Source organism: Typha latifolia, chromosome 8 (assembly GCF_019914945.1).
Source record: "Typha latifolia isolate L0001 chromosome 8, TyphaL0001v2, whole genome shotgun sequence".
Taxonomy (NCBI): Eukaryota; Viridiplantae; Streptophyta; class Magnoliopsida; order Poales; family Typhaceae; genus Typha; species Typha latifolia.
The window spans coordinates 660,169-675,337 of NC_133093.1; the positions used below are offsets into that span (position 1 = coordinate 660,169).

The window sequence follows — 15,169 nt, forward strand, 5'->3', positions numbered from 1 at the left end:
AGCCACTAAATGCTGCCTCGTGATGCTAAGAAGTATGATTCAATTGTGGGATAATAAGACAAGCAAAGGAGACTCTGAGCAAACGCGTTTAGTTTGGTACGAGTTAGACCGTGGGGAAGAAAACGCCATGAGACTACTCCAAAGAGTTCAGAGCATGCATAGGCTTCGGTTTGATGAAAGAAATCAACCAAAACGCGTAAATATTTAATAGACCGATAGATAGATAGATAGATAGATAGATTCTGGGGCAAACTTTCTTTGTCAACGGTCAAAACTCAATCATAGATTCGTTTGAAATACTTCTCTGTCCCAGAAACAGAGTACATAGAGAAAGACTTTTGAGACGAATCAAGGTATCTACTATTTATTGATGTGATATGAAAATTTCTTTTCTTCAAAGATTGTGTAAATGCCACCAATCTGGCCAATTTTAATTAAGGGTGTTTCTTTTCCCCATGTATAACAACCCTTAAAAGATTTCTTACTTGCTGGTATCTCTCTAAATTTCATATTTGAATTTTATATCTTGTAAAATTTATTGATTAAGAAATAAGATATTTTACAAATCGCACTATATATTTTACTTATTTTGTGATTCACATTCCGTCTTTCACCAACTCTTTATTTTTCTCTATAATTCTCGTTTAACATATTAACGTTATTTTGACTAACTGATATCGACTAAATTACTAAAATACCTTCACCACTATTTTTCCTTCTCTCTTTCCTCATTTGAACAAGATTTCTTTGCTAATACCGTTTAAATTAACGGAGGGTGTTAAATGAGAATTATAAAAAAAAAGTAGGGGTCAAGTTACAAAAATCTTAAAGACATGTGTGAATTAAAAAATAGATAAAATGTAGGGTGTGATTTGTAATATATGAAAACTAGATTAATGACTTTTTTTAATCTAAATCATTTAAATTTTAACAGCTAGTTAACTCTAAAAAAAAATAAGGCTGTTATTTTCCTTTCATTTTTTATTTTATTGTCTTTATTTCCCCTATTTTACTCATGGGTTTCAATAAGAATATAACCAAATAAAGAGTTATTTTTGAGAAAAATTAACCCAAGTAACAAATAAATTATTTGATCTCAAATCACTAAAATCAATTAAAAATCTCATCCATCCAGTGGATGCAAAAAAAAAAAAAAAAAAAAAAAGAATCCCAAATTAATTAAATTCCACCGATTTGGGGATTTCAAACAAGGTGCTAGTGTTACATTAAGTAAATAGGGGCTCTACTCGTAAATAATATAAAAAAAAAGTAGGGTGTTATGTGTAATTTTCTCTTCCAAAGTCTATTAACAAACAACACAACCATTTAGATGAGTTTAATTACTTTATCATGATTTAATAAACTATCAGGTGAGTCAATGCTATAATATTATAATATTATAATCTGAGACATGATTTAATATGCTAGATATCTACTCAAATTCCATCTATTGTTAGGCTAATTAGCACTAAAATTAAGGAAGTATTTTTTTTTAATTCTTCTAAGTCAATTACTAACTCTAATGTCAATCTTCTAGAAGTTCTATTTCTTAGTTTATTAATCTAACTCTGTCGGTATTTATAAAAGAAAATTAAATTGATTTTTATTTGTAAGACTTTTTACATAATTGCCATCCAAAACTTTTAAAATTAAAGATAGTTAAATCTAATTAATCATAATTAAAACACAACCTAGATCAAAAGACTATTTTGCCCTTACATAAATGATTTAAAAACTATCAACTATTATAAGTGAAATATATTTATTTTATGTGAGATAAAAATTATTGTATCCTATACTTTAAACTTAAAGGATATTTTGATTATTTATATGTATTTATTAATTTTGATAATAATCTGTTAGGAGTATTATATAAAAATGAACTATAATGGCAATTCTAAAAGAGTCAAAATATTCTAGTGGCAATTTTAATATTTTAAAGAATGTAGTGATAATTTTAAAAAATTTAATGGCAATTATGTAAAATACCATTGTTTTTATAGCTCTCAACGTCAAAATAATCCATTTATTATTAATTAGTAACACCATGTTATTTAAAGATGCATATTAATTTAAAAGGGAGAATTACATTTAAGCCCTGAATTATGGTCTATTTTTATAATGAAAACTTTCAAAATATCATAATTGACACCGAAATTATTAAAATCTTTCAAAAAATATCATTTCTTTAGCTAAATCTAACTAATCCTTATTAAAATACAACTTATATTAAAATAATTTAAAAAATTATTCAATATGATACTCAATAGTATATAGTACAATAAAAATATTTTATTTTATGCGAGACAATTATTAAATATTTACATGTGTTTGTTAACTTTAATAATAATATATTAAATAATTATTTTATTTTCAACTTTTGTATTAGGGGTCTAAGATTAATTAGGCTAAAAATAAATAAATTAATCAACCAAAATCAAATAAAAAATGAAAAATATTTGCTCTTGGATCCCAGCTATCTTTGTTGAAAACTTTGACTACTTTGAAATCCAAAGTTCATGGCCCCCTTCATTTGGGCATAAAAAATATTATTATTATTATCAAACCTTGACTACTTTTACAACCATTAAAAAAAAATTAACAATAAAGTTCTTTTAAGATGGTGATAAGAAGTTCTTTTATTCAATGGATAGTCTTTTTTTTTTTATATAGTTTATTTGATATTTAAACTTTTTTGAACATTACAATAAAAAACCTTACAAAATTAAAAAATTAAAAAATAAAATTTAATACTTATTGTCTATCTAATCTATATATTACACTCTTTAGTCTTATTATATGTTACACTTTCTCAGAACTACTATTTTATAATGCATTAATATGTATGTATAATGAGTCAATTTTATCTGAAATAGAAATTAACTTTGATCATAATTTAATTATGATAGTAATTATCAACTTATCCATATCTCTCAATCTTAATTTATGCAACAATAAATAGAGGCTTAAAACTAATCCACTGTTTTGATGATGGCATTTTCGTATTATTTTGGAATGATAGGGGTATTCTTTTAGAGCTGCGCATTATTAATAAGGCTAATATCTCTCCTCCGGTGTAGCGAATCCATCGGCTCTTTTCTCGAAGAAAAATATACCCAAATTGGAGGGAGGAAATAGAAAAAAAATATCGAAAAAAAAGAATTTTGTTGGGAGATTCGAATCCGATTCTTCGGAAGAGGGCCGGAGGTCTTTTAGGCTGGGTTTATGTACTTGATGAATCAAACTTGATTTTGGTGTCGGAGGAGCTGCGGATTGGATCTGGTCGGAGTTTGGAGTATGGAGTGGTGGGATTGAAGAGGCTTATTACTTTTCTCTAGGGAGAGGGAGAGCGAGAGAGAGAGAAGAAAGGGGCGATCTTTGTGGTGTGGTTGGTGTTTACATGGGGGGTTGCTTGTCCTTGCAGGATCTCCAGCTTGAGAGAAAACAAGGTGCCATTCTACTTATATTCCTTTATCATTTTTTTTTGGTTCATGTTTTTCATTGTTTTTGAGCTTGTGGAGATCGTGATGTGAATTGGGTAGTGTTCAAAATTCGATTTTGAGTGGTAGAATGAAATGGGTTCTATTCAAAATCTGAGTTTGACAATGAAATGGATTCAATTAAAGGTGGTAGCATTTAATTGGATCTCTTGAAGCATGTTAGGGGTTGCAGTTTTTTTTATTTTTATTTTTCAATAGTTCGTCACAAATGCATGCTAGACGACACAAAGAAAAAGGAAAAAAAAAAAAAAAAAAAAGGAGACATGCAGATAAGCTAATCAAAGACTTGTTGGCTTCTTTGTCGCAACCTTGTAAACCTACTAATACTATTTGAGCTGCATTACTACCAATCTTGTCCTGATTTTTTTATCAAATTATTTCAGCTGAAATAGCGAAGGCTGATGAATCATCATCCTCTTCTTCATTAAGAAAAGCTCAATCTGGCTCTAAAGTTGTAGTCAGTGTGCTCGCCCCTCCCAAGGATGTGGAAGGTCTACGACAGACAGCTGCAAATGGAAATGTCCATATTTTCACGTATAGTGAGTTGAAAACAGCTACCAAGAACTTCCGGCCAGATCAAATTCTTGGAGAGGGAGGGTTTGGAGTGGTCTATAGAGGTGTTATTGATGAGAACATCAGGCCAGGTTTGAAGTCCACACAGGTCGCCGTGAAAGAACTAAATCCAGATGGTTTTCAGGGTGACAAAGAATGGTTGGTAAGTTTTCCTCTTCTGGTCTTCTTTAGTTTAAACCTAGATCTTCCTACTGTTCGTCCAGCATAGGAAGATAAAAAATGGTAGTATATTATGAATGGATTGATACAAGTATTTATATTTTCTTTTAAAACAAAATTTTGACATCTTAACTAGTAGGGTCGACATCTATTACTCTGAATTACAAACTGGAAGTGTAAACTATTATTTGTTTGCTTTCGTTTGGTTAGGTCGACATCTATTATTTGTTTGCTTTCGTTTAGATCTTGCATCCGAAACCTATCACAAACCTTTGGCTGCTGCTGTGCATCTGTTGCCCTTGTTCATTTACTAAACAAAATTTTAACAGTGGCGCCAGCATAAAGTTATCCGAATCATGCAGCTTCATATTAAGAGAAGTGAAGTCATGCAACCAAGAGTACCAAATTTAGAGTGAAGTCATGTAGGACAATACGAGGACTCGTTGGCTTTTTAGTAATTTACTTGCATCATAATTTATTAAGACTTCTTGTTGAATATTATATCTAGTAAAACACAAAAAGGACTTAAAAATATTTTATACGAACATAGATTATGAACCACACCAGACTTCAAGGTAAATGTACTGATGACTTATTTGATTAATGATAATATATGGTGAAAAAACATCTAGATACTCTTAAAATTTTTTGATATTTCTGATGTCACTTCAAATCCTTGAGACACGGAGTAGCATTCTGAATCAGAACTTTGTTATCTCATTGATTATTTAAATTTCAGGAAAATATGTTTCTTTGCCACTTAGACCCTCCATAGTTGGTATGACTGTTTATTTAAATTATAACGGACTACTCACCAGATTATATGAAAGGATGTTTTTGAATATGATATAAATGTATTAGTCCTAGAATATACATGACCCTAACTGTGGCCAACACAGTTGGTAAAGTTTGATCTGTGAAGCTAAATAGTTTATTTCAATATTTGATGGTTCTTCAAGTACCACACTTACAATTTCCTTTTCTTTGTTCTCTTTGCCAGGCGGAAGTCAACTATCTTGGGCAGCTGAGTCATCCGAATCTTGTCAAACTGATAGGTTACTGCTGTGAGGGCGCACATAGACTGCTTGTATATGAGTACATGGCTTGTGGAAGCCTTGAAAAGCACCTTTTCCGGCGTATGCTCCACTGCTTCGCTTCAATATTAGTTTTTCTGTACCATGATTGGTGGTATTCTACTTACTTAAAAACATCAGTTTGAACATTATACAAAGAAATTTGTTATTAATAACATGCTCATAGTACTTTCAGTTCGACACTGGTAACTTCAAAAATTGCACTTGAATGAAAGATACAAAATGCTACCACATTGATTAATAGACACAAGATGTCACCAAAATCTTTCAGATTTATGATACAATTGATAACAAGTTTGAAGTTGGATTTTAAGTGAATTAGGATGGCCCTTTTAAAAAGTTCATTCATGTATAATTAGCTCACAACATTGAACATTTTACAGTTGATAACAAGTTTGACACTGGAGTAAAAAATAGTAATTGATTAAAAGTCTAAAAGATACAAAATGCCACAAAATTGATTAAAAGATACAAAATGTCATTTAAGATACAGTTTATAGCAAGTCTGAAGTGGGTGAAAATGAATTGGACTATACTTATGGGTGAACATGCATGTTTAAGTGCCTTTTATTTTGCCCTGTAATACTTGATCTAAATCTTATAGTTCTAATTACTTGTAGTATAAAGTTACTAGTAAGTCGTAAATCATGTATGATTCCTGCGGATCCATAGTTCACATGTGTGTGTGGATTATGGAGATACTTTATTTCTGTCATCTCATTTCTTGTACCTTATCAGGCGTTTGCCTTACAATGCCATGGTCTACTCGTATGAAGATTGCCCTAGGTGCTGCCAGAGGGCTTGCCTATCTTCATGCAGCTGAAAGATCCATCATTTACCGTGATTTCAAGACATCAAATATCTTGCTGGATGCGGTTTGTATTTCTTTCTATAGCTTTAGAAGTTTTGACTACTGTAATGCATTGTGTGAATATGATACATTAGGCTTAGGTGAAATACACATTAAGCTACACTATCTGTGCAACCACTATAGCAGCTACAATATTATATTTGAATTTTGAGTCATAGAATCGAAAAGCTGGTATATGAATGCTTCTCAATGAGGGAATGTACATTCAGATGTAAATTACCTTAAATTGGCATGTCACCAGCCAAGGACCTATATGGTAGTTAGAGATCTATCTGATTTCACAGTTTTCAGAAGGAATATGGTCTTGATTTTCTTTAGGAGCAAGTATATCTTTGTTGACCACATAGTAGATTTTAAGCCAAAATGTCATGGTGCATCCATGAGGGCAAAATAATATTATTTTTCTAACAAATTGAACTGATCATATATTCTTTCTGGAAGACGCATATCATAGTCTATAATCTGATGCATTCTCTGATGCTAATTAACATCAATTCACAGGAGTATAATGCCAAGCTTTCAGACTTTGGCCTTGCAAAGGAGGGACCTACGGGAGACCAAACCCATGTTTCCACCAAGGTCATGGGGACCTATGGATATGCAGCTCCCGAGTATATAATGACTGGTGAGTCTGGTAAAACAATAGCTCATTGTGTTATACAACCTATGTATGATACTTGAGGATAAACAAAATGAAAGTCATCAGATCTATCCTTGGTGTCTTTACTATATAGTACAGAAATATGTTCTCCTCCAATTGTGCGATATTTGCATGTAAGCCAATATCCCTGAGGCGTTCTCCTCTAATGATTTATCTTAATGGAATTTGTAAAAAATGTTTTCTCTTTATCTCTTCCCTTGGAAGGATTTTGAACTTGCATTTCACTTTAGTGCAAGTGCTTAGTAGATGTTATTTTCTTATTAAAGAAAATAAATGAAATATTTATTTTTCTTTTCCTCCCTTCAAGTTCCAAGACACTTTTTATCATCTATAGTGAATTACATTATTTTGCTTATGTATACATTATAAAATTAGGTTCCACTACCTGAGAATGTGTAGTTAAATGAACTTCTACTGAAAAATGACAGTCATCCGCCGTCTCCAGCTCCACTAACAACTATTCGCTGGTAGATTCTCTAACTAATATCTGTTACACCTCTACAATGTGCAGAAGTAGCTTGCTAAACTGATCGTGTAACTTGGTTTGCCACAGGGCATTTGACTGCAAGGAGTGATGTATATGGTTTCGGGGTTGTGCTCCTTGAAATGCTGATAGGAAGAAGAGCAATGGACAAGAGCAGGCCGAGTCGGGAACACAACCTAGTTGACTGGGCTCGCCCACTCTTGATCCATAACAGGAAGTTGCTGAAGATCATAGATCCGAGAATGGAAGGACAGTACTCCACCAAAGTTGTGATAGAGATAGCCGGCTTGGCATACAAATGCCTCAGTCAGAACCCCAAGGGGAGGCCTACCAGTAGCCAGGTAGTCGAAACATTGGAGAGCCTACAGAACCTGCCTGAGAGCAGAGAAGATATGCTGTTCCAGAGCAATGGCAGTGCAGTGACTCTCTATGAGGTTACAAGGGACACAACAGTAGATAGCAGCATGGATAAGAAACTTAGCAAGTCTGCAGGCGAACATGTACTGGCAATGCAGAGCAGAAGACCTAGACCTGGAAATGGCAGAAGCAAAAGCGAACCTCCTGCGGAATACAAGTTGTACATTCCTTCACCAGACTCTGATGGGCATCAACCACATATACAATCATCATCTCCTACTCATAATGGAAGAGCAATATCTTCTGTTGCTGAGGTCAACACATAACATGTAACTTATATATAAATCCCTGCAATTGATTGCTTCTTCTTTATTACTGTAATATCAGACTCAATTACTATACTATTAGTTTAGTTGTAGCTAATATAGATTCTACACGTTGTACGTTTATCATATCAATAAAATCTTCAAGAGAGTTGGTTGGAATTTCTATTACATAAGTACTGAAGCTAGTTTGACCCTTAATAAACTTATTGTGAGACTTATTTCATTTATCCAACAGACTATATCCTGGTACTCCTCTTCAATTGCAGGAGCAAAAGTTGATGTTAACCTGTAATTTTTAATGACTAAACTGAAAAACAAATGACTTTTATCTTTCTTGAGGAACTCATACAATTATCATTATGAAATTGTAGCAGAGTAAACTACCATAGAATGTGCAATTCCGAAGGTTTAACATTCCATTGCTATGCTATCCTCTTCTTTGTTGCTGTTGGAACCACAGCTTGAATAGCTATTATCATGTAGGCCATGGGGGCATTTAGCACATATTTTCCTCCAGTTCATTCAATAGAAATGATAAGAGAATCATCTTACAGACACCCAGAAACTTCTTGACCAGTATTCAAGATACTGAAAATATATGACTTTCTTTGCTACTGGCATCCAATTGCAGTGGTTATCTCATTTTTTCTTTCTCTGGATACTCTAATTGGAAGAATTTTCCTGCAAGAAAAACTTGCATAAGCATAAAGGTTGCATCAAATAGATTTAACAGAATATTAGGTGAACATTCAAAAACTGCATCCTCAGACAAATTGAAAACAGGGTTGTCTAGAAGTTCTCTAGTTCAAAGTCTGGTGAGTGATTTGTAAATATTTGATGGTGGACCAAGATAGAGTCCCAAAAATGCAAATTAACTATGAATAAGCTGAATAATGTTTGACTGAATGAATTGTACTAAAGAATAACTAGTATTGTCCAATGCATACCTGTTTGTGCATTTGGGAACATCATTTTTACGTTCACAAACATTCTATCATCTCTCAGGCATACATTCCAATGAATTTATAAATTAAATAACCTTAGGGGAGAAAAAGAGGACCATAAAATATACGGCTTTCATTGTCCCCTTATGAGACAGTATATGTGTATACATTATAGTTATAGACATTACCTGTATGAGATCTCGCTGCAAGCTTGGCTGATCTTCGCTGCTAATTGTGAAATGGATTTTCTGTACACTGGATCAATTCGTCCTTTAGATGTTACATGATTTAAAGCTGATAGGAACTCCATCTGTGCTCTTATACTCAGGAAAAGGTGCTGTGGTTCATGAGAAGTGCTTAAATCCAAGACCTATAACCCAAGAGTGCAGAAACTCCAATTATGAGGACTAAATTTTCATCATTGTAACAGACATTACAGTACTTAACTCATTTTTGAGATGTTTTCTTATAATCATAAAGAACAGAGATTTGCAATAATGCAAGATTTGAGCAACTCACTTGTTGCAACCAGGGTATTATGGAATCAGGAGATCTTTGATCTAGAAAACTTGTCACCAACACTCCTAGAACTTCGTTGGCTATCTCAGGTGACAGTCTTTCAAGAACTGGTCCAGTTCTATCCATTAGCTTAATAATACTAAGATCATCACCAGAACAGAAAGCTTCCATGTATGCAGAATCCAGATCCCCAATGTCAAGAAGTTGTCTTACCTTTTCTGTAAAGACAATCGTAGTTTCCAAATTAATAATTTTTGCACTGTCATTACTAGCAGAATCAGATAAGCGCCATCTAGAGTCTCTTGCATGACCATTACCCAAGCTGTGGGGAATTCTTTCTGAGTTATTCTCTATACCCTTGGCTGTTGAATTCCTAGTTATATTACGAGTAGGAACCCTCTGCCGTTCAATTCCCTCCTTGATTGAGGTGCTTAATCTGCTCTTGCAAGATGAATTATCCTCCCACTGATTCCTATTTTTCATAGATAAAAGCAATGGTCGTTTACAATCAGCATCCACAGATGGGGTGGGAGAGTACATAGGAAGCCTAGGAGATGAATTAACACTTTGGTTCTTCAAAACTTTGGAGCTAGCCATGCTAGAACAATGTTCACTTTGAGTTGCATCTTGGAATACTTTATCCGCAGCATCCTCCAGGTTATGCACTTTTAACTGTAGTGTTGACATGTTATCCATTGAGTTCTCCATGAACACCTGAAGTATGAATTCAAAAATCAGCAAGCAGGTAAATGCACACATGCATTTGTATCTTGTGCATATATCAGAGTGAGTTTCTGTGGTTATCTTAGAGAGAGAGAGAGAGCGAGAGAGAGATATGACTGATATAGCATCCTGCAAGAAATACACAATATTTAACAAATCCTAAGCACTAGTGAAAATTATGGAAGCTACATGTTTTTTCAGATATATAGTGGGACGGAAGATGTGCACTGGTTTATATTGCATCAACTCAGTTTGGCAACTAACCCAAATTTGAAATAGCATGATGTATCACTACAGGTGTTTGCCAATTAAGTACTCTAGATTTCTTACAGTCCTCCTAACTTTGCTTGGGGCCGAGAAAGCAATAATAAATTTAGTTTAATAAGCTAGTTAAGAAATTTTGCTTGAATATATAGATAAATCCTAGCAGGAAAACCAAAATAGTACCTGTAAGAGATCAAGCAAGTATGCTTGCTTGGTTTCAATACCCTGGAGTTGCTTCTTGATGGAAGACAACTCATTCGCAGCATGCACACAACAACCATGCATTCCTTGTGAACCAAGGTCTGTAATAGTTGACTCTAAGCTCTTAGAGCCTTGACTCCTAAGGCAACCAGGCTCGATCTCCTCAGGCACAAGCCTGCCACTAATTCCAGTTACTGGGTCCCAGTCCCCTGCTAAACCACAAGAAGCAGATTCCATGACATGCTTTGTCCCAATTAAGTTTGCTTGATCACAATTATCAGTGGATTCGCAGACAGCAGAGCGAGAGACATGCTTTATCTCATAGCTCCTACTAGTTAGATCAGATACAGAGGGGCACTCTAGTTTCTCGTCAGTGGGTTCATATTCATACTTAACTAGAGTGGGGTCATATTCATACTTACTTTCCTGCCTGACATTTGCATCTTCTCTTATTTCAACATCCATTGATATGCAACTACTGCCAGATACTTTGTCTTCAGTATCAGCAATACGAGTCTTTGGTAGTGATATCTGGATGTGCCAATCATTTGATTTTACTTGCTTCTCATTAGGCATGTTATATGTGGATGATTTTCTAACAGATAAAGGAGCTCTTTTCTTTATTGAACTGATAGAATTGCCACTTTGAGCAGAGACAGAAGTGACCTTCCTGATGGATGTACCTCTCCATCCACTGTCACTAACACTTCTAATGTCATGATTATCTTCACCCAAATTATCTGTTAGAAGGAATATTACAAAATAAAGATTTTTAGTACTTAATAGAAGATACAGCAAAGCAAGTTATCTATTATATACATATAGATGAAAAGAAATTAAACCTACCAAGGACTAAGAAATGAAACCCATAAATGGATATGATATAAAAGTTAAAAATAATAAGTATTTAGACTTTTTACTAGGACAAAATGGAATGTAATTAAAGAATAGAAAAGCATGGAAAACTAGATCCAGAACCATTTCAGAAAATTTTCATAATTTATAAAAAGTTCAGAGTGCCATGGCTGAGATACGAATACAAAATTCTTCTGTACTTCTCCTCTTCCCATCCATTTCAGAAAAAATTTAAATTTAGTACCAATCAATATCTTAAGTATCTTCTTCATTTAATGATAGGGCAGTTGTGCTGTAGTGATATAGTTTGCAAGCTTAGTTGATTGTTGTCGGCATTATTTTTCTGAAAAGTATGGCTGTCTATACATGCAGGTATACTATATTGCCACATTTAGATGGAATATTGATGGACCAATTGTCTCTTATGAGGAGATTATTTAAATTACGGGTTTTCATAAGAGCACTCTATTATGCACGTTCCTGTTTGGAACAATTTTTATTAGCTACAATAGATTGCAAAAATTATAATATACATATTGAAGAAACTAATAGAGATACTAAGTTACTAACCACAATACATACAACAAATATTTTGAACCCAGCTGATATATGATTTTAGATTTATCTCAACCTAACTATATAAAGGCTTAACCTTTCAAAAAGTCTCATGAATCATCACTGAGTAGAACTTAAAATGATGTCTTTAGTTTACATATTTCAGTTTTCCAGAAGCGATCAAAATTGCATATTTCACAACAGCGTCAAAACCTAGAAACTTTCTAGACCATTTTGCTCAAAACTGCAAGCACTGGCTATTACTAGTAAAACATGATTTCTCCCAAATACCTGGAGATGAAAGGTTAAATAGTTGTACTTCATTTCATAACAAGCTGAATTCAAGGAACACAAAGATATAATTTGAGTACTCTACATATTATATATACTTGCCATGGAGAATAAGGTATAAAGTAACTAATTGCAGTTCAATTAATAGTTTTGTCAAAACACAAATCAAGGAAGAAATATTTTAAGTAGTAAAGAAGAAATGAAATTGAAAATACAGAATGCTTGTCAAACCTATTAAAGATGATCCAGCTTCTGAAGGTTCAGGAGAACCAGTGCCTGGAAGAGCTTTCCAACACTGAATGGCATGAAGGATTGCATCACGCACTGGTTTAACCTATAAATGGAAAGCAACCAATCAATTAGAAACAAAGAATGATATAAAGTCCATCTCAGTTTTAACTGACCTTGTCAAATCGACAGCGTTCAAGGGAGCGAATGCAAGAAGCTTTGAAGGACCCCAGCAAGTATCCACCACCAAGAGAGATACTTGCCAAAGCCACGGAAGCAGCTTTGCGAGTGGACCAGTCACTACTTTTAAGAGCATCCAAAATGCTGGTAAGAGCAGCAGATAAAGCATGCTCTGTAGAAGCACATCCTGCCTGAGAATATGAGATAAAAGTACTATGTGAGTCACTGAGACTATTAAGAACAACGACAAAGAAGACAATAACAAAAAGAAAATTCCTTATCTACATGTCAACCAGTATAGTCAAGTGTGACTTTTTCCCTCCAGTACCAACATTATGAAAGCTCCTACATCTAGCTATCTTAGCACATCAAACTATCAAAGTTGATTGTAAGAAAGTCTCACACCTTCCAATGGGGAAAGACATTGCTTTATATTTTCTCCTGAAAACAATCTACTTGTGAATTGCAATACAATTTTGGGTGTCATGTTGGAAATATGGAAGAACCACTATCAAAAAAATTTAGCAAAGTAATACCCCACGAGAGATAAAAAGAAAAGCACTCATTTCTTTTATGCTAATTGAAACCATTTTGTTGTAGTACTATTACAGCAAAAGAATTAAAAAATGATAATGAGGAAAGGAAGGGAAGAAAAAAATGTGGCTATTGATTGAGGCAAGTCTAGTGAATTACTTACCGTTTTCCTATGATGAATCCGAATCCCACTCTTATTTATCTTAGAACTTTTATATAATCTGTACAAATAAATTAATAAACTTCTCCAGGACTGATGACTTGACTGTGTCAGGAAGTTGACGAAAGCTAAGGCTCAAATACAGGATGTTGCATGCTAATCGTGATGTATAACCTTGAGATCCTACGCATTTTGGAACAAGAAAGAAACGAAAAAAACTAGGAAAACAATTGGAAGGCCTTACTCAGCAGCTTGATTTTGAACCCAGTTACAAAGAGGATAATAAGCAAGCAGAAAAGGAAAAATCTATCCTACACTTATTTTAACTAGCCAATTATTAATTGGACCAATGATAAACAGAAAGAAGATAAGAAGGATCAAGTATCTGGCTAATCTGCAATAAAAAAGAAAAGAAAAACAGTGTTTAGGAAAGACAGCAAGACAACCTGAACAATGCTTCTGATCAACTCAATGACTGCTGGCTTAGCCATGAAATGAGGATTCTTGAGCAATTTAACAACACGAGTCAGCATCTGGGACAAAAACGATGTAGGGGAATCACTGCTTTCATCGATAACTTTGGCCAAACACAATGCCGCGCCGGCCTGTACATATCTGTTTTGTTCACCCAAAGCTTCAAAAAGAGGCCTCACCACTGCAAGAAAAATGCTGCCGCCGCCACCTTCGCCACCGTAATTTCTTATGCTCGTAACCAGAACACCGCATGTTTCTACACAAGCATCCCTAACGACAGAGTCCGAATCCTTGAGACGCTTAACTATACTACCCGTCATTTTTGCCAGGTGCGGAGCTAGCAGACTTCCGTGAGATCTTGCTATGGTACCCATTAGCTTCAAACATTCCTTCCGCACAGTAATCTTCTGTTCGGAATCTGTGTCGGTTATGCAAGAAAGAAATGGGGCAATCATATCTGGAGATAAACTCACGGCAGTCTTCTGGATCTCCTCCACAGCGATCTGATGGGTGTCCCTATCCGCAAGTTTATTCAGCGAAAGTAGCAATCTTTGCTTCATTTCAAAGACCGCTTGCTGCGTCGAAATCGTTCTCCCACCTGCCTTACCCTTTAGATTCATCACATTGGACTTCATAGCAGTTCCCACCCCAAACAGAATAGGATTTTAGATTCTAGGAAGCAAAAAACCAACTCAGATTGTAACTCTACTCTCTCAAAGTTGACAATCTGGAGTGAGATTTGTGATTTGAAGCAAACCCATCTCGAATATTACCATATGGATCAGATTAATCAAATTTCCTACGCCCATTGTTCCTGATATAAAACAAGCATATGAATTAGTAAATTAAGTCCGACAAATCTTTCACATGGGTCACATAGATTGTCTACTTCAAATGAGCAAACTAATCAATGACGAATGTTCGCATGGAAATCCTACTTACCCAATCCTCCAAACACCTGAAATAATGCAATAGAAACTAAAACTGGAAAGGGCCATAATAAATGAGGCGAGAAAAGAAAGAGAGATCTACTCTACGGTCTTTATTAGAGAAAAAGAAAGGGGAGAGAGAGAGAGAGAGATGACAGAAACCTTCGATGCTTTGAATTCGAATTCTACTGCGATCAAAGTTAGCGCAGAACCCGATAAAGGAGAGAACTGAAAGTGTAAGATGAGCTCTCTCTCTCTCACTCACTCTCACTCACTCTCACTCTGTG

The 15,169-nt window shown here is 34.5% G+C and overlaps 2 protein-coding genes across 3 annotated transcripts; one reads left to right on the plus strand and one right to left on the minus strand.

The window, feature by feature from the left end:
- Nucleotides 1-3,076: 3,076 nt before the first annotated feature.
- Nucleotides 3,077-8,184, plus strand: LOC140793838 (probable serine/threonine-protein kinase PBL17). The gene is made up of 6 exons (XM_073145576.1): nucleotides 3,077-3,449; nucleotides 3,884-4,215; nucleotides 5,233-5,368; nucleotides 6,065-6,201; nucleotides 6,699-6,822; nucleotides 7,412-8,184. Exons 1-6 carry the CDS (start codon nucleotides 3,401-3,403, stop codon nucleotides 8,023-8,025), a joined length of 1,392 nt encoding a protein of 463 aa, XP_073001677.1. The 5' UTR covers nucleotides 3,077-3,400; the 3' UTR covers nucleotides 8,026-8,184.
- Nucleotides 8,185-8,333: 149 nt separating this feature from the next.
- Nucleotides 8,334-15,004, minus strand: LOC140793837 (TORTIFOLIA1-like protein 2). 2 transcript variants are annotated; one of them, XM_073145575.1, is made up of 8 exons: nucleotides 14,896-15,004; nucleotides 13,926-14,767; nucleotides 12,782-12,976; nucleotides 12,609-12,711; nucleotides 10,659-11,416; nucleotides 9,489-10,202; nucleotides 9,158-9,339; nucleotides 8,334-8,706 (listed from the first exon to the last, which is right to left on the minus strand). In XM_073145575.1, exons 2-8 carry the CDS (start codon nucleotides 14,586-14,588, stop codon nucleotides 8,637-8,639), a joined length of 2,685 nt encoding a protein of 894 aa, XP_073001676.1. In that variant the 5' UTR covers nucleotides 14,589-14,767; nucleotides 14,896-15,004; the 3' UTR covers nucleotides 8,334-8,636. The 2 variants fall into 2 exon arrangements, 1 of the variants encoding a protein (XP_073001676.1); XR_012110022.1 differs by lacking the exons at nucleotides 8,334-8,706; nucleotides 14,896-15,004 and having other exon boundaries at nucleotides 9,203-9,339; nucleotides 9,489-9,595; nucleotides 9,702-10,202; nucleotides 13,926-14,740.
- Between the last annotated feature and the right edge of the window lie 165 nt (nucleotides 15,005-15,169).